This window comes from Excalfactoria chinensis, chromosome 2 (assembly GCF_039878825.1).
Source record: "Excalfactoria chinensis isolate bCotChi1 chromosome 2, bCotChi1.hap2, whole genome shotgun sequence".
Taxonomy (NCBI): domain Eukaryota; kingdom Metazoa; phylum Chordata; class Aves; order Galliformes; family Phasianidae; genus Excalfactoria; species Excalfactoria chinensis.
In genome coordinates this window covers 89220425-89247580 of record NC_092826.1, presented here as the reverse complement: position 1 = coordinate 89247580, position 27156 = coordinate 89220425, and the positions used below count along the sequence as shown (strand labels likewise).

At 38.8% G+C, this 27156-nt stretch overlaps 1 protein-coding gene across 3 annotated transcripts in view; it reads right to left on the bottom strand.

Moving 5' to 3' along the window:
* ADNP2 (ADNP homeobox 2) overlaps positions 1-20580 on the bottom strand; it is a 29491-nt gene extending 8911 nt beyond the window's left edge. For 2 of the 3 annotated variants that reach the window (XR_011902773.1, XR_011902774.1), the window contains exons 1-6: positions 20215-20580; positions 15849-16006; positions 13478-13597; positions 9642-9731; positions 2520-6047; positions 1634-1684 (exon numbers count right to left, since the gene is read on the bottom strand). Coding sequence is in view for 1 of the 3 variants with exons in the window: in XM_072327711.1 (XP_072183812.1) it covers positions 3075-6047; positions 9642-9731; positions 13478-13585 (3171 nt within the window). In the remaining 2 variants the exon portion in view is untranslated. Of the gene's footprint in view, positions 1-1633; positions 1685-2518; positions 6048-9641; positions 9732-13477; positions 13598-15848; positions 16007-20214 lie in introns of those variants that run through there. The other variant, XM_072327711.1, reaches the window with a different exon arrangement.
* Between the last annotated feature and the right edge of the window lie 6576 nt (positions 20581-27156).

Here is a 27156-nt window from a genome sequence, read left to right as displayed (position 1 = left end):
TTTTTTTATTTCCATGAAGAACTAATGTGACAGTCTTCCCGTGAACCAATCAGGTATTCTTCCCAAACGGATGTCTTTCACAGTGGACCACAGATTTATTCACACACTTGAAGGGCTTGCATTCAGAAAGTCTGCTGCAGGGAGAGCAGCTCCTTTCGTTGATCTGCCTTCCCCAACAGCATATACCAGTAGCATTAGGCTTCTCCCTTACAAAAATGCCAGTGAAACACTTACCATACCACCCCTGTGTAATCAAAGTAGCAACGTCTCACCAAAGGACTTGAGAAACCTATAGCAAAGTTAGGTTAAAAAAGATGGATTTGGGTTTTTTTTCCAGGTTCCTCAGCTTTTCTGAAAATCATAACCATACAGACAAACATGTTTTGGCTTTTCTATCACTCCAGATATAAAAATTCATGTTTGTTCTTTGTTTCTGTAGGCCTTGGTGAATGAGGATAGGAGCATTTAGCAAAAGCAAATCAGTAGCAGAACTTCAATTTCTTGGAAAATAAGCAGGTGTCTGTGGTTAATAAACTATAACAGTTACTATACTGTGTTATTTTATTTTACGGTCTACCTAAAACATCTAGATGATCCAGGCCCACTTTGCTTTTGTGTCTTGTAACAACAAAAAGAATGTGATATGAAGTCCCCTGAATATTAAATAAATAGTGAGGTAACAAGACAATTATCTTTTTTTTTTTTTAGAGATGGGGTACTGGTTAGGCTGCGGTTGGACTTGATGATTTTCAAGGTCTTTTCCAACCTGGGTAATTCTGTGATTCTGTGATCTGCACACACACCAAAGTTAGAAAGTTCTTTTTTGAAAACTTGAAACCCAACTCCAATATATAAGATCCTTAATATCACCCATGGATGCCAACTAAACTCTAGTAAGACTGGGCTGCTTCCTTGGGGAACCAAGCATAAATGAACTCTGATCCAACTTCCCAGCTCTCAACTCCAACCAACATTCACATCTCAAAAGAGCAATCTTGAGCTATTTACCACAAGCCTTCCCTAGATGCACAGTGACAATTCCTTCCTGCTGGAGTGCCACTGACAGCAGCAGAACCACCTCAAAGGTGATGCAGCTCAAAATATCAAGATTTGAAGACTGAAATTGACTGCCTAAGATTCCTAGACTTTTAGGTCTTCCCTCTTTCTCACTAAGAGTCCTTCAGACTGGCTTATGAATTGTGCTGTGCCCAAATCCCGACTGCCCACTGACTTTTTCATCTGCTATTATTAAGCTACACAAGTGCGTTGCTACTTACTGTCTTACCTGTCAGGATAGGAGCTGTGGGCACCTCCATTAATAGTGATTCAGTTTGTTCAACTAAGTCTGTTCAGTACCAAATTACTAAGCTTTTCCAAATGGCAGACTCTCTACATTAAATTAACCACACATTATATTAAAATTTGCTGAAGGTGTCACCATGTAAATATCAAGACTGTATCTGAAACAGACCTTTACCTACCTCACAGAGGCTCAAGTGGACAGTCACCAATCCTAGTAAAATGTCAGGTGTTTTTAGAAAAATCACAAAAATAACGTTCCGTCTGCATTAAAAACTGTTGCTTAGCACAATCATATACTAATTAACTTTAAAGAACAGCCTGGTGACATTACCTTCTCCTTACCAGCACAAGGTACCAGTAGCCAGCCTCCCCTTTTTTATTCCTGTGAAATATGAGGGGAAAGAAGAAAAACAATAAATATGATAGATTGTTACAAAACTCGCTATTTTTGAGACAGTTTCACAAGCCAAGTGAAACCAGGCATATGCAGAAATAAGGAACAGATCTAAAGGCCTCAATATGGTCACCAGTAACTTGTTACGCAGTTTGTTCTCACCAACTTTTCTGCAGCAGAGATGCTAGATCATACCAAGCAAGATCATTTCTTTTGATTTTATACTGTACTTATGCTGCTTGTAATGAGAAATGATCACAGTTCAAATAATGAACAGTTTAGGATCTTGATGTCACCAGCTCAACCCATCTGTATTGTTTTTAACCCGAAGGACTTAAAGGCACATCTAATTTGCTGAGGGGAAGGCACTGCTCAATTGCCTCATACAAAATCGATCTAAAATAAAAGTTTAAAGAAAAAAAAATCACTTTATCACTTTTTTCACCAAACTTCAGCGTCACTTGAACAGAGCTTCTATAGATCAGTCATGTTTATGGAAGTTGTATATTCCGCATTATCAGAGCAATGTGACATGCTCCAAATCAGCTGCACTTTTGGAAAAGGGAAAGAAACTAAATGCTGTTAGCAAGCTTTGAACAAGAGACAGTTACAGGCTTCAACACCAGTAAAAAGACTAAAGGCTTCTAGTTAGCAAGAGCTACTTCACAGTTGATAAGTGCAACCATTTCAATTTGGTAGCTCCTCAGTAGACCCCATCTCAGCCCCTCAATTCCTCACCACAGTAATAGCAGCTACATATTGCAGACTTAACAGGCCCATGTAATATGACTGACTGAGAAAAGCCAAAAAAACAACCACTTACCAGGTACTTTATTGTTACCAGTGCAGGTAGAATTTGAAGGGAGCAATGGATGTAAAGACTATACTAAAGAGAACAAAATAAATAAATAAATAAATGCTATGAAGACTAAAAACACAATCAAATAGATGAAATATGTCTAGTTTGCTTCAGTATTTTAAACAACATTATACATTTTATTGTTTAGAAAACATGGTGACATTGCAGAAAAATAAAATAAAATTTGTATTTAACAGCACAAACATTGTACATAATGGTATAAAAAGTCAACTGGCAGCCTGGAGGAGGGGGAAAAGGGAACAAAACCAACAAAAAATTACTACTCTAAAAAAAGTAAAAAGCTAAAACAAACTCCAGAAGTGTAAATCCGAAAGTTTTAGCTGTTTCAAATACACAACTGTGTACCTTTCACAATAAGTCACAACTGAAAGTTTTTATACTACCACAGTCCTCCAACAGGCCAGTCTGCAAGTTAAATTTAACAATTCATCATAATAAATTGCAACATTCATAAGTATGCAATTATTGGTTGCTTTTAGATGTTATAAAAAGCTTTTTTTACATTACTAATGGTTCATCTTTTATATTCAATTTGTGCTTAATATTTTTTAGTTCTGACATACTGAAACCCAGCAGCACAGATGGTTTGTGACTATTTATTGCCTTTAAGCACATATTCCTCCTTCTTCCAAAGAATGATGTAACATCAGTTTTCCAAGCACAGAGCAATGTGGACAATAACTGCATCTCTTTTTTTGAAGGATATGGCCTCACATGGAAATAGTCCGTCAAAAACTGTTTTTGAGTCTCATACGAACTGTGATCATATTGTCTAGGATCTACTGCTAGAACACGAAGATCCTCACTAGAAATTTTCTTTAGCTCAGTCCTAATACTAATCTTTTGTCGTTTGAAAGGCACTAGCCCTGAATACAGTTCATCTTCTGGATACAGAGCTAGTCCAGTACTTATGCTCAGTGGCTGCTGTTCTTTATTCTTTTGGTCTTCTGCAACAAAGCAGGTATCAGACTGCTTCCTCTTCGTTACAGAATCATGCTTTTCACCATTCACAAACAGTAGCTCTTTCTTCTCAGTACGCTCAAGCTGCATCTTTACACTCGAGTTGCTATTTTTGGGAGCACTTCTACAACGGAGCAAATGCACAGCAATAGCTGTTAGAGTCATGTTTCCAGTGTACACACCACAACAGTGGATGCACTTGAAAGCCGGAGACTTTAAAATTGTATGTACAGTTGGCATAACGTGATGCCTCTCTTTCAAATGCATTTCATAGGTTTCTTGACTACTAAACAAACTGAAACAAAATGGACAGGTTAACACTTTGTTGCATTCATTGTTCAATTCTGCTGTCTGAGGTTTCACTTTGATGTAAATGGGGACAAGTGTCCTTGAATTTACTCCAGCAAGGACTGCCAAGTGTACTTCTCTTTCACCGATGTCTTCTTCTGGTAACACCGTACTGAAATCAAAGTGGGGAAATACCAGGTCACCCTGAGCCTCGTTACCTAGTTGAAATCCTCTGTTGCTGTAATCTGCATGTAACTGCTTCTTTCCACTGTGTGTAGATCTATTGTGCTCTGCAAGGCTTTTTAAATCATGGAAAGTAACTGTGCAAAACAAGCAAGCTAAGCCATGCATCAAGAGATGCTTCATGAGCTCTTCCTCACAGAGAAAGCACTTACAAGAGAAACATCGGACCGTCTTCTCTGTCATCCACCTTAGAAAGGGTGCACAAGCTGCAAGTTTGTCAGGTTCTTGAGTTTCCTCTATTTTCACTTCACTACATTTGTGGGCGACCTCCATATGCACCTCATAGACATTTGATGGAAAAAGCTCATTGCAAACAGGGCAAATCTTCCACTGCTTTGCCTTCCCAAGGGTCTGACTTGTTTCAGAATCAGGTGGAGAAGCTTGTAATGATATACTCTGAGTTGTTAAAACCACTGGAGGAGAGGGTGCACTAGCTGGTGACTGAGATAACTGAGTTACTGTCCCAGGCGGCATCAGCTGGATAGGCACTTGTGGTGGAGTACCCACAGTTACTCCACCACCAGGAGGTACAGGCAAAGTAACTGAAACCGGAGCAAGTGTGTAGGTAGGTATTCCATTGAACTGCTTCCCAGTTGGAATCAACTGCCTAAGTATAGAACCTGCTGCCAAAAAAGTTGCGTTTTGAGAAACTGCAGATCTAACTGGCTGATTTACTGGGATAACTGCTGGAGCAACAGGTTGATTAAGCTGAAGAAACCCAGGTCTGACAGGCGGTCTGACAGGAATGACCCCAGGCACAGCAGACTGATTAAGCTGCAGAACCCCTGAAGCAACTGTCTGAGCCACAGGAAGGACTGTAGGACCAACAGGTCCATTCACATTCTCAGCTGAATGGCTAACTGAGAGAACTCCTGTTGCAACTGGTTGATTGACAGGGCTGACAGGCTGAGTAACAGGTAACTGTGCAGCTGCAACTGGATTATTTACAGTACCAACAGGCTGATTAACAGGAAAGAGTCCAGGCCTGACTGGTTGATTAACAGGAAGAACTGCAGGGGCCACAGTTCTGTTTAGGGTCCCAACAGAATGATTCAGAGGAACAGGCCCAGCTGTGACAGGCTGATTAAGAGGAAGCCCGTGAGAAACAAGAAGAGGTTGAGAAGGAGATGGCTGAATATTATTAACATTATTCTGACCTACAGGAAGGTGACTGGAAACAAGGGTAACTTGTGATGGGGTAACAACTGGAGTAGAAGTTATATATGGAACACTACAAGAGGCACTTGGAACAGTCAGCGATGTGACTGCGTTCTGAACTTTCGGTTGCACCACAGTCTGGTTTTGATTATTCTGTGGGAATGCAAGTTGGATACAAGCTGGAGTTGTGATGGAACCTGCTGGGGCCACAGGAGGAATTAAAGATGGAGCAGCTGCAGGTACATTGTGGGGAAGCTTTGGAGCAATCTGCATTTGTTTCACAAGTCCTGGTTTCTTAATATGCTCTGAAATTACAGACCGAAGTTTGTTCTCCAGGTCTCTGTGTGTTTCAGCTGTCAAGACATGATACATTAAAGAATCTTGGCTGTTGGCAGAAGCATTACATTTTTTACAATAGTTCTCAATAGAATCCTCATTATTTTCATCAGGTCTCTGGCCAAAATACATACTTATTAAGTTTTGAAAATGGTTCATCAGCACATGTTTCTTCATGTTATAATACAACGTGTCTGTAAAGTTACATTTTAGACATGTAAAGTTTATGATGTCACTCCTGAATTGTTTCATGCCATCCAAGATGCTGACTGTATAGTTTTGTATTCTCTTACTAGATGAATGAAACATTCGGATATGTTTTCCCACTACTTTTGGCTCAGAAGCAAACACACATTTTGGGCAAGGTACAACAAGCTCTTGATCCATTTCATCTTCATGGTAACGGTGCAAATGATTCCTCAATGAAGAAAGTAATTTTGATGAGAACTTGCATAAACTACAGCAGTACGGCTTTGTTCTGTATCTCTGCAAACAAAACAAGAAAATCCACTTAGAAACTTCCAGTTCCTGAAACTCTATTTTCTGTTTCAAAAGAAGCTTACCCTATCATCTGTCAAAAACAACTTTACTGGATGTATAGCATGTATCCTCACCATTCCATAAAGATCTGTTTATTGCTGAGAACAAGACATCAAGATGACAAAGGGAGGAACATTTGGAACCATTTTGTTCCTCTGTAATTTATCAAAAAAGCCTTATGCGAGGTAGTTTCTATTCCAGTTAACAAAAAAAAATTAAAAAAAAAAAAAAATTATGAAGCCATTTAAGGATGAGAATCACAAAACAGGATAAGAAGAATTTGTACTCCACTATATGTGTATAGTGAGATAAAGTCTTAGCAGGTGGCGACAGCAGTTCTCTCCATATTATAGAACTATTAAAGCTTTGTCTAGTCAACATGGTCACCTATTTATTGGAAGAGAAAGGAGAAGTGAGAAGTAAGAAGCTTTTTGATTTTGTCTGTGTATGTATTTTAGTGCCCTGCCACTGGCTGAAAAGTACTTCCCCCAGCGAAGCCATAGAAAACTAAACTCCTAAGCATATTATTTGAGTCAGATCACTAATGGAAAGAGAAAGCAGTAAAAATCCCTTTTATCATAGAACAGCAATCACCTTATAATCTCAACATACTGGACATCCTATTACACTAATTCCTGCAAGAAATTTAATCTAGCACGCTTATTAGAGACCCTTCCCAGAATTGCTCTAATAAGACTGTCTTCCACTTAACACTGGTTTACTCCCTCAAAAGCGTTCATTTTCATATGTTCATGAACACCAGTCCTTTCTAGAAGTGTACACCTATCAACCACTTCTAGTTACCCACTTCCTAGGAAGTTAGCCCTAACTTCTATTAATTATACAACCAGTCACAGCAACATCTACACGACAAACCTGCACTCAATGACCTAGCAGCACATTTGTTTCTGTAAATGTCATTTCACCTTACTGACCACTACCACTTACAAAATTACGTCTAAAAGCTATTACTTAACTATAAGCTCTATCACCCACATATATGCCCAATAAACATTAAGAATCAAGAATCTATGCAGTTGTTTTGTCATTTTATATAGCCACGAAGGTATCACCTAGCAGCAACACTAAGAATCTATGCAGTTGATAAAGCAAAACCAAGAAAATCTAACCTCCAGACTGCCTGCCTAGGGCTGCTGAAGCACATTCTGGGAAAATATGACCAAGTAATTTTCTGCTCCTAAAAATTTCTAGGTGTCCATTCTCAGCTGCTGGTAAAAAGCACTATATCAAGTTAGAATAGGCTTAAACTTGTCTTTGGGAGTACACTGGGTAGGAAAAAAGACATCGACACTAGAGAACTAATGAAGCACACAGCACTATTAAAAGCTCCATTCCACTACTGATTACATCAGGTGACAAACCGATGTTGCCGCATATTTTAACTAGCTGGCAAAGGCTTAGAAAAGCTTATAATACCTTTAAAAAAGATTGGGCCAACACACCCCATCACCACCACTTTTGATTTGTATCTGTCACTCTCAGCTTACTTCCTTGTAAATAGAATTCCGTTCTGTAAACAAAGTTTCTTTGCTGTCAAATATGGATAATATGGAAGTACATACATTTATAGTTAGGGCCAGTGAGAATACTACTTCACAAGTAAGTGGTCCAAGTGACGAATTTGCTATTCTGCAGTAAAGAAGTTTTAACTTCTTTATACAACAAGCATTGCAGTATACCACTAAGAAACTGCATCAGGACCTGCAGGCAAGGTCTAAGGTAAAATTCTGCTTCATGCCTTTTTAAAGGTTTGGTTTGTTTGTTTTTTTGTTTTTTTTGTTTTGTTTTGTTTTTTTTAAGGGAGGTCAAAATTACAAGACTTCAGGTGAAGAAAAATAAGCTTCATATTTCCTGTTCTGCTGAAGTAGGAAGAAACCTGAAGTCCCACTACTTAGCTCAAATTAAAAAAACAAACAAAAAAAAAAAAAAACACTGCAGCAGGACAGGAACACATGAAAGTCACTTTTTTATTTAAGTGTCTGTGAAACAGAGTTCTTCCACACAGACGCCTGAGGAGATCACTGGGTCAGCATGTTCTCCACACAACTCTCAGCTGCCTTCAGTGTTTCAAAGTGCTTCCAAAGCCACCTCTTCCTTCAAGAATAACAACTCAGTTGTAGGGATGTTTTTGAAAATTAACACTTAAGAAAGCTGGCACATCTAAAAGTTCAGCCAGCACAACACTAAACCATACAACAGGAATAAAAGAAATCTTACTAAAAGCACAGGTAGGAAAGTACGATTGATTCTGTTCCAAAGAACACACTCCAAAAACAAAATAACACTTTGTTTTAGAGCCTCAGCTTTCCCCACAACCTAGAGACAAGTTGAAAGACACAACAGCCTCCAAAAAACCCAAGCTCTTCCTGAATTACCAAAAATCTCAGTAAGAAAGAAACTGAAAGAAACCACAGACTTATTTAGATAACTTCTGAAAACTCTGGAGTCTGGAGATGTAGCTGAAGTTTTTCTTCCTCACTGCAGCAATTTAGAAATAAAACACCTTAAAGGATCAAATTTTCTCTCTTACGTAGGCAGCATGAAGATAAGCAAATAATAAAGACTAAAGAAACAAAGTTGTCTGAAGAAAAGACAACTTGGCAAATGAGATCAACATCCAATCTTAAAGCTGTGAATCCAAATTTAAGAAAGAAAAACTAGAAGACAATCTAGACAAAGGTCCTAAGCGCTGGAGAGATCACCTTCTACTAAATGAGCCTGGCTAAGTCTGAATTGCATTTGGTCAGCTCGCATGTTGAGGGCTTTGTTAATGGAATGCAACTTTGTAGCCTCCATTCTAGTTTTGAAAATGGTAAATGTAGATGAACTTCAGTCAAGCTACCAACCATACTGTTCTAAATCACTGCTATTTACCAGGATGAAAAGAGGATATCTACTGCTATCTACAAGTTGTTTAAGGCCTTCCTCATAGAAACAGCCTTGAGACTTCAGCAAGATTCAAAAAAAGTCTACCTTTTTTTTTTTTTCCTGGGTATACTTCTGTGCTTTACCTATTGATTTTTCTAATTTTATATTCCAGCAAGTTTCTAAGGTACTTTGTTTTGATCATACCAACCCTGTCTTTTCTGCAGATTCCTAATCCACACAGAAGTCCAGCTATATGTAAAGCAAAACAACACTGTCTCAAGCAACTAATGAAAATTTCAGCTTAATCAATGTTTAACTATACAGTCACATTTTCATTGTTCTGTTAAAAAAAAATGTAGTGTATAATAAAGCAAGTCACAACTTTATATAATGTGAGGCTACAGTTGTAGAACATAGGTGTGACACATGAAATACTGATGCTTGGGACTTAAGGTCTCCAAACAGCATATAGAATTGTCCTTATAACCTGCAGCATAATAGAAAAGAACAGAGTAAATGGAAGATTATTTCCCAAACACTATTCAGAAAATAATTACTAGAGCTATTATATTTTTGTTTTTGCAGAACTTCTGAAATCACCAAGATTCAGCAATTCCATGTGCACATCTACTCAATTTCAAATGCACATACCTTCCTTTTGCCTGCAGACTCCCAAGGAGAGACATCACTCCATGAAGTGTTGCAGAAGTATTTTTCACCTGGGTCAAAACTTTTAAGATTCTAAAAACAAAACAAACAAAAAAAAAAGCACACAGGAAATAATCTGCTTTGGTAGGAACAATTTAGTCTCAGTTCAAAACCAAGGAACAAGACGAATGGAAGTTCATGCAGCATTCATATAGAGGTTTCAAAACAACTAAAAAAAAATTATTTCTAGCTCCTGTTCGATTTATTTTACCTCAATTACCAGCTCATAACTGCCTCACGTAACACAGCAGGTATTCTGAACACTTTACTGTTACTCAAAACAAAGAAATGAAAGTGTTTTTTTCCCTTGCTTCTGGCCAAGTTCACAGTGAACACAGATGTTCTCTGCCTCCACCTCCCTTCTCCTCAATCCACAGTATTTCAGCATTTACTTCCATGTATTTACTTATGACAATTGCTTACTTTGCAGCATGTATTTTAGTGTTAAGTCTTTACACTATTATTATGCTTTTAACTTGCAAAGACATTTCTGAGACTTATTCTGAAGAGTAGCAGTATTTTCTCTAGCTGTAAAAGCAGCATTACTACTCTGTCTGCAACAACCACAGAGTAAGTTCTCCTAACAGAATTCTTCTAATCAATTCTATCAGAATCTGAGGTCCTGTTAAAAGTTCCCCTCCATTTTCATGGCAAGGAAAAAAAAAATAAAAAGCTGATTGCTATGCATTTCCAAAGACCCTAGGTCAGCTTCAATGGTGCACTAGTGTCTTAAACAGAACACAGATCACAAATCCAGGCTTAACCTACAGAAAATTAAAATATTTCTCACCTCACCTTCCCTCCAATTTAACACTTACACAAGAGAGGGTATTATGTTTTCAAATGTGCACCAAAACCCACTGAAAAAACAGGAGTAGGTAATTAGGGCTATTTAAGGTTAGCTCACCTTCAAGAGATGCTGAATTTATACATCTTCATAGTCAGAAGTTTAAAAAAAATAAAAAAATAAATAAAAAAAATCATAGCATTTACAAGCAAAATAGAACACATGGGCCAACAAGAGGAGGAGGAAAGATTCAGGAGCAGGTAAACAAGGCTACTTGATGCCGGCTGCCTGTGCTAGACTCCTGCCTGCACTGTACTCATGGGAGCATCATTATCTATGCAACAGCCAAAAATTAATTTCCTAAAATTAAGTTTAGGAAAGCACACTCGAGTTTGCAATAAGAGTTCTAGCTTTTTCAGCCTGCATATCTCCTTAAGGAAAATTCTGAAGGGCTCAAGGCAACAATGAACAAACCACTCTAAACAGGATCTTACAACTGTATAAGTCTTATAAGTAAGACTACTTGTCCTTATACCAAACATTCCTAGAAGTACACAACTTTTCTCTTACTATGGGTAACCATTCTTTGTAATTCCACAGCCTTATAGGATAGTGTTTTTCCTGTAAGTGCTTGCTACCGAAAATAAAGAGACAATTTCACAAACAGTTGTTCAGTTGAACACACTGGAATGCATTTCCTAAAGTTTATAGTGAAGTTCAAATATGTTTACTTTTGGATTGAGTGCGCTCCATTAAGAAAGGCTCCTATGATTGAATGCCCGAAACACACAACCCAAATACATGTGCAAGTAGGCCTAGCCCTTTTTGCTGAAATGTCTGTCTTGCACAGAGAAATTCTTATCACTGTAATAGGCTTGACATCCCAGAAGCAACATGTTACATTCTTTCCAGGTTTATTTCAAGAGTAGGAAAACTGGGCAGGGGGAAGGATGCAACAAGGGAATAAGGCTAATCTGAGAAGCGTGATTAATGAAGTACATCAAATTGAAGAGGAAAAACATTTTTGAAAAGCCTTTTAAAACTGAGAATTGTTCTCTCCTCTTTATTAAAAAAAAAAAAAAATCATTGTTATCCAGAACAGATTTAAGTGCCCAGAGTTTAAATAAAAGCTTATACACAAGGTCACATAGTATACTAAAGAAGCTAGAAAGATTTACCCAAAGGAAATCCTTTGACATTACAGCATAAGTTACACTGACGTTCAAACATAGTTTAACACAGAAGATAGGAGTTTGCTTCCTAGTGGAGAACAATTAAGAACTTTTAGCTAAAAAATAATTCTTCTGTCTGGTCAGTCTACCAAGAGTTACTAAATTGTACATAAACATTCCTTTGTTTTCCTCAAGCTACCATGCATTATACATTTCTACATCTCCCTCAAGCTACCATCCATTATCCTGCCTTATTCAGAGCATTTAAGACCAATTTTTAAGTCCAGACAAGAAGTCAAGTCTGTACTATGTAACTTCATACCGTTTCCTCTATTGTTCTGTCTTCCCAAAAGCACAAAGTCCAGAAATCCACCTTAATATTTGAAGGAGAAAAAAAATAATACCTTAAGCTACTTCTTTATGAAGAAAAACACCCTTCTCATAAGAAAGAAAAGTCAAACAAAATAAACAGCCCTAGACTGTCTGGAAAAACAGATTTTAAGTAATAGATTTGGTTGAAGGAGAAATACTCAGTATTTTTGGGTCCATATTTCACAGTATTTTTCCAGAACATAAACTTGCATACAACTGTTTTATGTCAATACCTTTTAAAATTTTCTTAAAAAAAAAAAAAAGAAAAACCACATCAGGAAACTGTATTTCTTCTTTACTATCAAACATCCCAAGGATAATAAATTTAATACTGCAACCAAACTTGTAGCAAAAAAAATAAAATAAAACCCCCAACATCAAAACCTCTTCAGCGCATCAAGACAGATGAGTAGATGAGTTTTTGAAGGTTTATTTACAAAATGCAGCACAATAAAAAGTGAAAAATAAAAATACTAGACAAATACACTTCTGAGCTCTTATATTTATTTACATATAGCACTGTTCAACTGCAAAAACCGTGTTCCAGATTTAGATACACATGTAGGGTTTAAGTGCTTCTTCAAATTATTCACTTACACATGTTCCAGGAACACCCCAACAGACAACAGAAAAAGTTACTTCAGTACCATCCCACAGAATTAATCCCAGCTCTTGGATACAGGCAGTGTAAAGTCATGAACACGCCAGAGCCAGAAAAGCTTGTGTTCAGTAACCAACTTGCTATGTCTATACATTTTCCCACTATTAGGACTGCCAATCTGATGTTTAAACGCCTCTGATGTACTGTACAGTACTTTTTCCAATATGTGGTAACAGTGGTACTAGATTTACTTTGCCTCAGCATACTTGCATATGCTTTCAAAGATACAGAAATGAATCATGACTCAATACGCCAAGTTTGGTATTTTTTCCTGGAGACAAGTTTTAAAAGCCTGTAAAAAGATTTGGATATAATTGCTTGCTGATTTTCAGAAATTACATTTATTTGTACATCTTTCAGAGGTTTCTTCTTGAACCTATTCAAAGCAATTAAGCTCCCTCATATCAAGTCTTCCCTTGTGATTTTAAAAGAACAAAAAAGTTACTACGTAATATACAAACAGAGTTTCACGAGTCAGTAGCATTTTTCCTAAAGTTGTACCATTTCTTTTTGGTGAAATTATAACTAGCAGAGAACACACAGCACCATCTGTAACCTATTTGGTTGAGAAGCGAAGCTTCTTTCAACACCATGTTTAAAAAAATAAAAACAAGTTCCACTTCCAGCACATAGGCACTCAGACTTAAGTAGTCCTTCAGCTACAGATGCAACTCTCTCCTCTACCTCATCATAAAGACCTAGGCCAGAAGAACATCACCCATACAATAAACAAAGTATTTTTACAGGTTTTCTTCAAGAACATTTTACATTTCTTGAAATACTTTACCTTCAACAATTCCCTGCAGCTGTCAAGCCCAAGTTCCACAAGAATGCCTTTCACCCTTTTGCGAGCCTTCCTGATATTATCAAGATTTTGAACAGGAATTTGAAACATTTTGAACTTTTCCTGAAAAGGAAGTTTAAAAATGTTGTCATAATTGAATACAGGCACTCACATTTAACAGTATTAAAAAATAAAATGTCAAAAATATACTCAATAAATAAAAGCAAAAGCCTTAAATCAATTGCTGGAATGATCAACCAGTAGATCACTTCCTGTTAAGGAGGAAACAAAGTCGGGATGAACCCCTTGGTTTCTTCTATCCAAACAAACAAGTCTCCTCTTTCATATCTCTTCATGTCTATATGGCAGCTATGGTAGCGTACTTTGTGGTTTTGCAGACGAGAGCAAATATAAGAATTTTACTCTTTCAGGAAAGAGGATTACCAACGCCTTTCACCTTGAATATTACAATGCGAAGAAACAAACCAAATTATAAAGAGAGGCATCTCATGTATATGCTTTAAATACAATTGCTCGTTAAACCCAGGTTTCCCTTTTCTCTCCACCCCCCCATGAACATCTGCTACCATAAGCTGACTCTAGCATAACAAAGGCTTCTAGAGTAATTAATAACTACAGCTGTATGACACCGATGGCTAAATTACCTGAAAAAGAACAAGCATTCAAAGCATATATACTTTTTGTTGTCCTCTTCTGAAGCACATGTTGCTTTATCACCTTGAACTAGACTAGAATTTGAATTTACACCCAATTCTGCACTCTCCTGAAAGGTAGGATAGCTGGTTATGAACTACAGACTAAACATCTCACTAAGATAAGATCACAACAAGACAGAATACTTGCTGGTGGTCACTGACTTGAAGGGCTGTTGCACAATGCATCCATCTGTCTAGAACCTATGGGCCACACGCAGCCCAGCACAGTCAGCAATGTAGCCCACAAACAATCATGACAGTAGTTCATGGAGGCCCAGCCCAGCCCTGGGGCACACATCCATTACTCAGCAAGAACCAAACTGTCAGCATGATATAAAAGCCGCCACATGGTACGCTGCAGTCTATAAATTAAGTTATGGCAAATAACTGTATACATTTTGATACACTGGCTAAGCACAGTCCTGTGAACAGTATGATACGCTGCCATGCTTTCCATTTTGATAGAGGAATTTGAGAACAGATTTTGAGATTGCTGGAAAAAATAATCAGTTTTTTGTATTTCCAACACTATTTTCAGTCAACAATTACCTGCAAGACTTCAAACAGAACATGTAGAGATACTCAACTCAAAGAAAAGTCTGACCATGTCCCTTTCTTACCAGAGAAAAATATTCCTTGCTTCACAGCAACACCTTATTAATGCCACTCCTTTCTGACAGTGCATATTTGTGAACAACTATTTTCATGTGTGAAGTACAGGAAGAATAAAGTTCATCACAAATTTGACGAACACCTGGAGAACTAACCAAGAACTGCAATCACTTCCACCAAATCAAACACTGACACATTAGTTTCACAAAAACAAGGTCAAACATCCCACTAGTTTTACCCTTTTGCTGCTGTTTTTAAAAATATTGTAATAAAAATATTAAAGTATAAAAAGCTTTGTTACATTAACTACATGTTACATGTGGCCCAGAAAATTCCTCCTCATTCAATGCAGTCTAGGTAAGACAAAAGGTTGTGCAGCCATGTTCTAGAACATACCACCACCATGGTCCTAGAGCATCCCCAGCAGCTGGGCTGTTGTCTCTACCCAGGCATCTGTGTTATGAGACTATCATCTGTAAAACTCCAGCTCCCGGTGCAAACATAAGCAACATCTACAGACTTCGCTTTAGAAACAGGTGTATTTATCACCTCCATAGATGACAGGGAACTGCAGTTTATTCTCCAGTATCTAAAATCTCCAAAACTTAAATAGGCACAAAATGTCACAAAACAAGCCCAAACTGAAACAGGTTAATGAAAGCTTCACAACTATTCCATCTTAAATAGTTCCCTGAAGTTTATGAGACAGCAAAGTTCTATTTCTAAACAATTCAACCATCCAGGGCAAGGGGTCATAGGGAAAAACACCCAAAACAGTACCTGAGTCTCGATGGTCCTGAGCATCATGAAAAGTTACTTCTCAACAAACTGAAATATGTTCATTGTCAAAACAGTATCTTTACTCTGAAAACAGCTTACAAAAATAAAAGCCTCCCACAGAAGGCTGAATGAAGTCTCAGGCACAGCAAAGAAGGAAAAACAAAAATCAAATTTTCCAATTTACATCATCATTCGAGGAAAACAAAAAATTATATACAAAATACACAAATTATTTATATAATCAAATTAAAAGTCAAAGAACTCACATGCTATTCCTCTCTTCTTCTCCCCGCAAAGGAAAGGCGTGTAGAGAAAAATGGAGAGTGAGCCCCATTGGACAGATGCTAGTCTTGTTTTCTAATCTTTTTTATTGACAGGAAGTCTGGAAGACATTCTGATACCACCAGTGGTGTGGGTCAGGAACCTACAAAGAATACAATACCACATTATCTAGTCCAGCATTCCACTATAAAATTCCAAGATGTAAAATAAAGACTTAGAAGTCCTCTTCTTAAACCAAAGTCTACTTGAATTTGCAGTCTCTGGTTAACACTTTATTATCAGTTTCTCCATGAAGGCAGATTATGTGCACCAACCCCAAGATCCACTTCAGACAACAACAGAGCTGACAGGACAACACCAAGCTCAGCTCAGCCAATATGTAAGTTCCACTGGAAACAGCTCCTTCATCTCAGTCCTTTAACTTATTACTGTAGAAGATGAAGCAGACACTTTTTGATGCAAGCCTTAGTACAAAAAGGTAATACACAGGCACTGCACCCATCTGTTTTAGTTTTTTGTTTTGTTTTGTTTTTTTAAAGACAAGCAAACTTTCCAAAATAGAAGTCATTAATCTAGAAGAAAGACAAAGTAATAACAGCAACAAAAAGTTTTGAGTATACATGACTTACAGTTTTCAAGTAGTTGATTTTCAATCCAGTAAGACAGATACCTCTGTACCACATACAAGGTTATTCAGCTGGTCTTTGAAAGACCGCTTGTCAGTAAGATTTTAAACTTACCTAGTATGCTCTGTATCCATTAGATACAGCAACACACTACCATAATGGTCATGAAAGTTCAACTTGGAGCTCATTCCTTCAAACTCCATAACAATACACCCAACTGGAACTATTACACAACACTCGTGGTACCCATTATTTCTATATTATCTGTAATCAACCATAATAAGATACAACTACATTCAGCTTTTCAACAGAGATCACTACTGCAGTTCTTCCCCTTCCAGTAGTACCAAGTATTTTAATACTAACAACAAAGCAACTGTGTGGACACTGCCGTACCTGTCAAAGACAAATACTACTTGTTCACCAAGTAATTATGTTTGACTGTAACTCTTGCATTAAAAAAGCAGAGATGTCCACATTTCAACTCTTTAAAGTGATAAGTAGCCACAAAAACTGAAATTCCCATTTGCCTTCCTTTTACAAGTATTTCTTCAAACAATTCTCATTCACATTGACAGAGACCTTAGGAAACAACCTGGACAAATCACAACCACGATACTGAGTGCCTTGCCTATTCATGTCTTCCAAACCTGCACAGACAGATTTAACAGTCCCTGGGAAACCTGCGCCAATTAACACAATGATTTCTTCCCCCTTGTATCATTCAGTACCATTTTAGCTTGTGCTCATATGGAAACAAGACAACTGCAATCCAATCAAATATGGAGTTGGAATACGGCTGGAGCATCAACATATAAGTATACCTTCCACACACATGCAAATACATCCAACAAAATCTGAAAGAATACTAGATGAGAAGTTTCTAGAAAATTAATGAGAACAGTTAGAAACCCTACTAGAAAATCCAGAGAGGACAAGGCTGCAATATGGCTCTTTTCAGACATCAGAATCTGCACAAAAACTGATATACAAACCTGTTAGGGTGCTGGCACACAGTAGTCTAAAAAATTGCTTACAACAGCAGAATTTTGACATGCTTACAGAATTTTTTTCCTCTTTATAATATCTGTATTGAAAATTCAATCAACTTGAGCATTTGTCCTCATCTAATAAGCTGCTTAATGAGCAACTCTGGACAAAAATTTTGGAGGTTTTTTGGTTTGATTTGTTTTAATGAATACTGTTTGGGGATATTTGGGTTGAAAGTATTTTAAAAGGTTTATTTGTCAACTTATTTTTCAGTGATTTTCAGATCACTGAAATACAGAATTCATTTGAATAAACTCGTTTCAAGTTGATAAGTCAATTTCATTAAATAAACAAGAAAAATAACTTCCTGAAAATGAAATGGAAGTAAGCAATAACAGCTAATTCTTAAAATCTAAAGAACAAACACAAAAACAGCAGAGACACCAGCTAGGAAGACACACACACTAAAAAACTGCCTAGAATTTGCAGGCAGCCTGGTCATGGTTTTACTTTCATCAATTTTGTTTCAACCAAGTACCGTTCTACAAGGTATACAAGCCCTCAAAAGTCATACCCATTTATCTACTCTTAACATCTCACGCATTAGACAGATGGTTCCATTCCCTGCACTTCTATCTGTGCCTCTTGAAATATATGTTCTTCATGGCAATCTCAGATACAGATACAAAGAATTCATTGACAGCAACCCTGCAAAGATGGGGTTAGGACTCCGGATGAATGAGAAGTTTGACATGAGACAGCAGCATGCGCTTGCAACCTAGAAGGCCAATAGCATCCTATGCTGCATCAAAAGAGGGGTCACCAGCAAGAAGGTGACTGTCCCCTCTACTCTGACCTTACAAGGCTTTTCCTACTGTACTGTGTCCTGGCTTGAGGCCCACAGTACTGGAGTGATATGGAGCTGTTAAAGCAGGTCCAGAGGAGGGCCACAAAAACAATCAAAGGGCTGGAGAACCTCTCCTGTGAAGAAAAGGTAAAGGGAGTTGGGCTTGTTTAGCTTGGAGAAGAGAAGGCTCTGGGGAGACTTTATTGTAGCCTTCCAGTACTTGAAGAAAGCTTACAAGCAGGAAGGGGGACCGACTTCCTACACAGTCTGATAATGACAAGGGAATGGCTTTAAACTAGAAGAGGAGAGATTTAGGTTCCATATTAGGAAGCAATTTTTTATTCAGGTGGTGATGAACCACTGACTGCAGATGCCTCGTATTTGGGGGCATACGAGGTCAGGCTGGATGCAATCAATCCTAGACAGTCTGATCTAGTGGGTGGCAACTCTGCCCACAGTAGAGGGGTTCTAACTAGACAATCTTCAATGTGTACTCCAATCTAAGCCATTCTATGGCTGTTTCCTCAAAATCTGAGATAGTTTTAACTGCATGAAGAGAGAAAGGGCTGCTATACTTTTGCCTTGCTTTTAATAAAACTTTCATGAAGTCACTCGCTAATATAATCTTTAAGAACGGTAATAATAAGTCATAAAGAAGAACAATGGATAATTACCACACACTGAATATTGCTAGAATTCCCCTCTTCTTGTCCAAAATCAAACAAAAGACTTTTTAAAAAGAGTATTACGATTTTCATAATATAGATTGGAGATCCCAAGAGCCAGCCTTTATTACTATTATTAAATACTTTGAAGAGTTAAGTGTGTCCTTGATTACCAAAGACATTCAAAAAAATCAACCTGTTTTCTCCTACACAATATTACATATCAGCTGGTAGAGAGTTGTATGTAACTTTCCTAGAACAAAACTGAACTGCTGCAGCAGGAGTCAAACACCTATATTTTATGCCATTTACAAACAGGAGGGGAAAAAAGCACTGCTACTCACTCTCAAACACAAGGCAAGCATACCCATATGGCTGCACTCTACAGGTTATGTTTGCTGTTCATCATAAAGTTCTTATACCTTCAAAGATGTACGTAACATTGAATAACCACATTAATTTAACAGAAGATTTCTACATCCCATTAGCACTATGTTTCTCATTTTGCATGCATGCTATTAACACGAACATTACAGTTCTGTGGCAATAAAACTATTTCAAATATCCATACTGCCTTTAAGTAATTAAGAGTTATCTTCCAGAGATCTTGCAACACAACAGAACAGTTCCTTAGATACACGATCACTTATGTGTAGACAGAAGCTGGAACAAAACGACATCCTAAACACCTGTGTACAAAATGCTAAACAAAGAGCATTAATACCGCACTCGAAAGCCACAGTGCACTGATTTCTAGTTCCAGATCACAGCCAAACCCGGAAGTCCCTCCTCCGCTCATACCCACTGCAAGCAGGGGACGGGGAGATGATTTTGACACAAGTCCGTGACTGATGCCCACAAGCTGCACAGGCTTGACATCACCATTGTTTAGTTTAGCAAACCTCTGCTGAAATCTTCCCTCAGTTCCAGCAGCCTCGCTGGGAGCTAGAGCTCCCAAAATCCTCAAACCGTTCTACGATCCCAAAACCTCCTCCTCACCCCCCATTACATCCCTGTCGGCCGTCATCCTTCAACAAGAAGGGAATGGGGATGCAGGAGCGCGAGCTGACAAGAGAACAAGGCCACTTCAGTCCGCATTCAGGCACGCCGCACCGCCTCCGGAAATCCTCCCGCGCAGCCGGGTACTCCCGCGTCCATTCCACCACCCCGCGCCTCACGGGGCCGTACGTGCGCGCCACCGCCTCAGCCCTGATGTACTTACACGTCCGGGCTGCAGGGGGAGCCCGCCTCTCCGCTGCCTCGCCGCCGCTCCCGCCGGGCCGGGGGCCCACGCTGCAGCTTACAGGGCCGGGCTCCGCCGCAGTACAGGAGCCGCAGCCTCGGCCGCAGCCGCGCCGTGCCCAGCACCTCGCAGCTCCTCCTCCTCCGCGGCCAGCGCCAGCACCACCACAGCACGACCACCACCACCACTTCCTCCTCCCACTAGCTGCCGCGCTCACTCCGTGCACCGCGGAGGCGATAGCGGCATCGCTGCCGTTGCGTGCGACTCAGCCTGTAAATGCAGCGTCTAGAACCCACACCTCAGCCTCTGCCCACTCCCCATCCAGAGCCAGAAAGAGAAAATGGCGCCCGATTTACCCCAGGAAGTGACGTTGAGGCTTATTTGCATGCCAAGCAGCCAGCCAATCAGAAGAGACCTTGGTCAAGGCTCCCATTGGCTCCTCAGAAGAAATGGGCGGGGCTGAGGGTGGGGTCTCAGCTCCGAGGGGTGTGCTTTGGGCCCGGGGCTCACCTGGGCCCTCCTAACCTGTTCTTCTGCTGTACGCTGCGGGGCGCTCTTACGTCAACTGGAGTCATGACGTCATCCAGGAGTCTGGATGAAGGCACGTGAGGACACCCTGTGCTCACCCAGAAGCTCTCTCCTAATTTGCATGGAATGATGAGTGATGCTTCATTGGCCTTTGGTAGGGACTGGAGGCCCCGCCCCCCTCCAGCAGCCAGTAGAGCCCTGCAACAGGTCTTCACATTGGAGGAGGTCTCGCTTGGCGCTTCCATGGTGGTTTACACCTAGCACTTCTTCTCCAAGCTGGTGGCCATCCTAGCACTGAAGCTGAGCCACTGCAGAGCTGGAGTTCTAGATGGAGAATTCTTGGGGAGGCCCTTTGATAGTATGGCACTGTTCTGAACCTGTTCTGGGCACACCAGGACATATTTCCCCACCTCTGCTGCCTTCCTGAGGCAACTGTCAGTCCTCTTCCCTACATGGTTGTTCTGGCTGTATTTATCTTCTTAATATCATCTCCAAAGGATTCACCAACTACCTACTTCAACCAAAGTTTCGTTAAGCGTTTACTTTGTGAAATAAATTCTCATCTCGTGGAAGCAAATGGGAATTTTGCTCTTGGCCTTGTTAGTCATAAATTTCACCATATGTCTATGTGTAGATCATATGCAAGTCAACATATTGGCCAACTCCCATCAAAACCTATCAAAGTTAAACATACTGAAATCATCTCAACAAGTTTTTATCCAGACAGGCAATTATCCTGTTGTTTTTTGTTTGTTTGTTTTTACAGTAGTGACCACAAAAATTGCTTGCAATCAACACTAACAAGTGTATTAAAATTACTCGTAAAACATTTTGTACGATACCCTTCTGTTATTAAAAATCAATATTATCTATTTCATTATTTTCTACGCCATTGTATAGTCAGTAATTGTGGAGGTAAGTCAAGACTCAGAAAATTTAATGCAAAAAAATGACAACCATCTTTGAAAGATAAATTATGTATTGTAGACACTTGACCACAATATTATAAAAAGTTACTAAGCAGTGCCAGGAGTTACAATATGTCCTAGTTAAAACATATTTTTTTAACAAAGTTATTAGCTGCTATCTAATAATTAATAAATAATGAAAATCAGCACTGTCAGAATGAAAATGGCCAGTGTGTCTGGCATAATCAAAAATATATTTCTTTTGCAATGGAGTACCACCAAATAATTATACAGAGTTTCAAACAATCTTAGAATCATTTAGGTTGGAAAAAAACTCTGAATTATCAAATCCAATCATTACCCTAGCACTGCCATGTTTACTACTAAGCTGTGTCCCATGTAACCTCATCTACGTGTCTTCTCAGTACCTGTAGGAATGGTGAGTCAACTGCTTCCCTTGGAGTCTGCTCCAAAGCTTCATGTCTGTTTTAGAGGATAAACGTATCCTAGTATCCAACTAAATCTCCCCAGACACAACTTCAGGCCATTCCCTCTTGTGCTGTCACTTGTTGCTTGGGAGAAGAGACCAATCTTCACCTTGCTGCAACCTCCTTTGAGGTAACTGTAGGGAGCAATAAGGTCTCCCCTTTTTATTCTAGGTTAGATAAGCCCCGTTCTTTCAGCCACTTCACCAAAGACTTGTTCTCTATACCCTTCACCCTTCAGTGTATGTATTAAAAAGATAAACTATATAAAATATCTCTTACTTTCACATTAAAGAGTCAAAGAAGGGTTAGTCTTGAAAGAAGGGACCTTTAAAGGTCATCTGGTCCATCTTCCTGCTCAAGCAGGGGCACCCAGAGAAGATACCCAAGGTTAACGTACAGACAATTTCTGCAAGTTTCTAGCACTGTGGTAAAAATGAGGAGTACTTCACAAAGTGCATGAATTAATCTACCTATAATAGGAACTTGAGCTGTAAATTGGTTGTCTGCTTATCTTCAGCAGTGAAATCCTGCAGTGTTCAAAGAAGTCAGTTCCTATTTGAATTAATTGAAGTTATTGCCCATTTACTTGAGAAAAGAGGTTGCATTCTCACCTTGCAGGTCCGGAACTTAACCATACACATCAAAAATAGTTCCATTCATCTCCAGCATGTGATAAAGACTTTCCAAAGTGAAACCTGTGAAAAGAGGTCAGATTCCTCCAGTTGATGAAAAGAAATAGGATAGAAACATGCAAAATTAAAGTAGGGAAAGGACATGGAAAAATAAAAATGGATAGGGATAAAAAGGAGGAGCAATGTTTGTATTTTTCCCATATATCAACAACGTCAGTAAGTGGTTCAACAGCAGAGTGAAGAGAAAAAAGAAAATTCAGAAACACACTATGTAGAGAAGAATAAAAAGTAAAAAAGATTAGTTGTTTAGGATAAAATAGCCTTGATCAAATAAACTCAATGGTATTAGACATTTAAATTGGAAATGTATTTTAAGACAAGTAGTTCTTCAAGGCATTTTCCTTAGACATCAAGAATTTGGGAGATTCCATTTTCCTTACATGTACCTTTGTTTTCATACCAGAGTTAAAAATTTGTTCAGTTCATAGCAATCTTGAAGTAGCATTTTAACTAGCATTTAACGGTAACAGGTTAAGTAACATTTTTGCTTGTGTTGTGGGACAGTTAGGTCTGGAGAAAGTGAAAACAGCAGTGAGTGAGTGCCTTAGCAATTAACATTCACAACTTTGTCTACTTCTCATTAGTTCTACTCAGAACAGCAGGAGCAGCACACATGCCTGCAGTTGTACAGCCATCAGTTGCATTGGAAGAAGGAAATCCTCAGTATCCGTTTTAAAGACAGAAGAATTAAGTTTTATAGCTGCCTTCCAGGTCCTCCCAAAATGGTAGTTGACCTGAATGCCTCATCTGGGCAAGTTTTGTCTAGTATATTTTCTCTTCAACTGCAATGTACATTTTCTACATCAACTCATATTAACACAAATTAACAAAATTCCTTTAGAAGCACACATCAGCCCCAACAATCATTTTCAAAATCACTTAATGAATATGTTCATTGGTCAGTTCTAAATTTTAAAAATTAATGTAAATTGCTTTACAAAATCTCTTCCCCACAAGAAGTTCCAATTTCTCCCTTTGTCCATGTGTCCTAGTCCATGTGTTTACTCCACTAAAAAAAAAGGTGTTTCATTTATAGTGGTAGTATTGCCACAATTCTCAAGAAACAGAAGACCTGGGAAGAGTTTCCTAAAGGCAGTATACATCAGCTTCTCTCTGCTCCCTTCTTCCATTGTTCTCTGCATTCTCTTGTCCATCCCCCCTAAGCAATAATACCCTACAGTCACAACTCCTGGATTCTCCTGGTTCAAACGAAACTAGATACTGAGAGCTGAAGTTCAGTTAAGTGCATAAACATATGATAAAAATAACAGTTTTTTGAACATGCTCAGTGTTTGGTGGTGCTGATAGAGCCTATCTCGTTAAACCAACCCCAAAATTCCACTGAGATTAAAAAGCCTCTGAACGAATGCAGTAGATATTGAAGCAAGTTTGTGTCAAGAATAAAAGAGCAACAGCTCTGGGAGAAGGAAGCCAAGAAGCAACACACAAAGAGAAGATAAAGCAAAATGAAACACAAACAGAAATTGCACAAAAAGAAACCATATTCAAAAAGTGAGGCTGCTTTTACAGCTTAATGCATGCTGCCAAGTAAGAGCTGGAGAAATTAAAGGGATGACAGAGTTGAAAGCATTGAATACTACTGTGAAAACAACAAATGATCCCTTAAAGCTCTTCTCTCGTTTACTGTAATAAATCAGATCTTCTCATTTCCACTCTCTGCTGTGAGCAACTGTCATAGCAAGAAGGCATGTGACTTTTTGAGGGTTCTTTAACACCCATACCCTGACTTGGAAACTGCCCAATAGGTTTTCATTTAGTGCTGAAGTTCATAGTATCATAGTATTGTGCGAGTTGGAAGGGACCTTAGAGATCATCGAGTCGAACTCCCGGGTTTCGAGCCCCCTGTGTAGCGAAGCGGCACTTCTACCCCTGCGCCACAGGGGGAATTCGAACCCGAGCCCTCCAGTGCCGCAAGCAGCAGCTTATACCACTGCGCCACTGGGGGCACACGATGCATAAAAGTTAAAAGTTAGACATATTGAAGTTAAAAGTTAGACACATTAAAGTTAAAAGTTAGACATATTAATAACAAAAGAAGAGGCATGTGCAAATCTCTAGCCTCAGTCCTCATGAGAATATTTTAACAAAGCAAATAGATCATATTATGTGTTCAGAAATGTTTAACAAGTTCTTAGAATAAATTGTATTTGTGTTTTACTGTATATATAGGCACAGTAGTGACCAGATCTGGACAGGGTGTACTCCTTAAGAAAAAGCAACATTTCAGGGGGTGTATCCCATCTCAGCTTAGCTTGGTGTGCTGGTCATTTCATGGAAGATAGCATAAAACAAAACAGAATAGCTGAAGTTGAACTTAACTGCAATGTAATCCATGAGAGAGTAACTAGAGCCAAACTTGATTGCTCATTTTCGCCAGATATAATATGAAGTGGAATTGTTATCTGATCAAGCAGATATTGCTGTAAAACAATGTATTTGAGTAAATTCCATGAAGCTAGGAAGATTTGGGCCAAACAAGACCCAATGTCTGGATAGTTATTTGAAATAAATTATAGCTTCATTTTTCCAGGGAGTATGCTACATACATCTTAAAATCACTGAATGTATATTTAAGTATTTCATCTTATGCTATAAAGGAAATTTTCCTATTTATACATAAGGGAATAACTTTAAGTCAGAAACAGTTGACAATTTTATTAAAAGTGGGAGCTACAAGTCTTCATAGTCGATCTCAAACAGTTCAAAGTTCCTTCACTTTAAAATATAATAATAACATTCAAGTTTTTCTATGGTAGGAGCTTCTTTGCTCTCTGCACAGTACAAAGGGAAAGGAAGGGGAGGGGAGAGGAGAGGAGAGGAGAGGAGAGGAGAGGAGAGGAGAGGAGAGGAGAGGAGAGGAGAGGAGAGGAGAGGAGAGGAGAGGAGAGGAGAGGAGAGGAGAGGAGAGGAGAGGAGAGGAGAGGAGAGGAGAGGAGAGGAGAGGAGAGGAGAGGAGAGGAGAGGAGAGGAGAGGAGAGGGAAGAAAAACACACACAAAAAAACCCCACAGAACAGAATTTTATTTACTGTGGAATCATTGTGGTCCATCTAGACAGCTTAGTCAGTGTGCAGCACTGATGACTGGCAAACTTATTCTTGGAAATGAGATGTTTCAGCTGTGTAAGTGAAAAAATGTTTGTGATGTTATCCCCTCTCCCAGAGTTGACAAATAAAATACTTGTCTAACTAATCACAATATTTTAAAAGTTTTAGAGATTCTTCCATTATCTTGACATGTTCCTAAAACCAAGCAGGAAGATATACCTTATATTTTACCTTATATGCTGTGAGAGATGAGTGAGTGAGAAAGATGTACAGGTCATCTTACAGAACAGCAAGGAGATAACTTGTCTGCTTTTGATGGCTAGTCTGGACTAAAAATATCTGGATTTGAAGAGGAAGGAATTCATTTTGTCAGTGTAGCAAAGTAAATCCCAAATAACTTGGGTGCATATGCTTTCTTAAAATTCTAGATATTGCCTGAAAATAACATGGATTATGAAGCTGATTCATACAATAATCTCAGAGCACCTTATCAAAATTAGATTTCATGTAATCTACTAATAATATGGAACATGTACTGTGTTTGGTTAGAAAAGTCCAATTGAAGACTGCTGGAATCTCAGGAAAGTTGCGAAATCACAAAGAGAAGCAGTCAATTAAAAACTGATCAAGAAAAGTGGGGGCTGGGGAAAGTGATATTGTTGTGATATAGGACTAACAGACAGATTCAGTTGGATTCAGTGTCAGCAAATGCAGAGTGGAATCTTGATGTTTAGGGAACACTTATTTCTTCAAAATGCAGCACTGGAAGGTCTTTGTGAGGAACTTAGTTCTTATCACATTTTTAATACCAGAAATGTCTTTGGAGCTGCTGTTATGAATGTCTTCCAGACATGTATTTGTTCAACTTCTTCACTGATTGACTGGACTTCTTATTCTACATGCCTGCTTCAGAATTTTTCCTTGAATTAAATGTTTCATGGTTACGTTTCATACCTAACTAGCTGACTCTGGAGCTGTTTCTAAGATTAACCCTGCTATCAAAGTCCAGTTTGCAAGCAGATAACAAAGTTGCCAGGTTTAAGGTGGCTGGTATAGCTTCTACTGTTGTTCAAATATCAGTGAGATAATTAGTGACAGGGAAGTTCATGTTGAGGTTCCTGAGTTAATGGGCTCTTCTTAGATGTCCCAGCAGAAGAGGGAGTATGAATATCGTAGAAGGGAAGTAGCCTAGATGAGAGTGAGCCATACTTAAAATAGGAGGGTTTGCATTCTACTTTG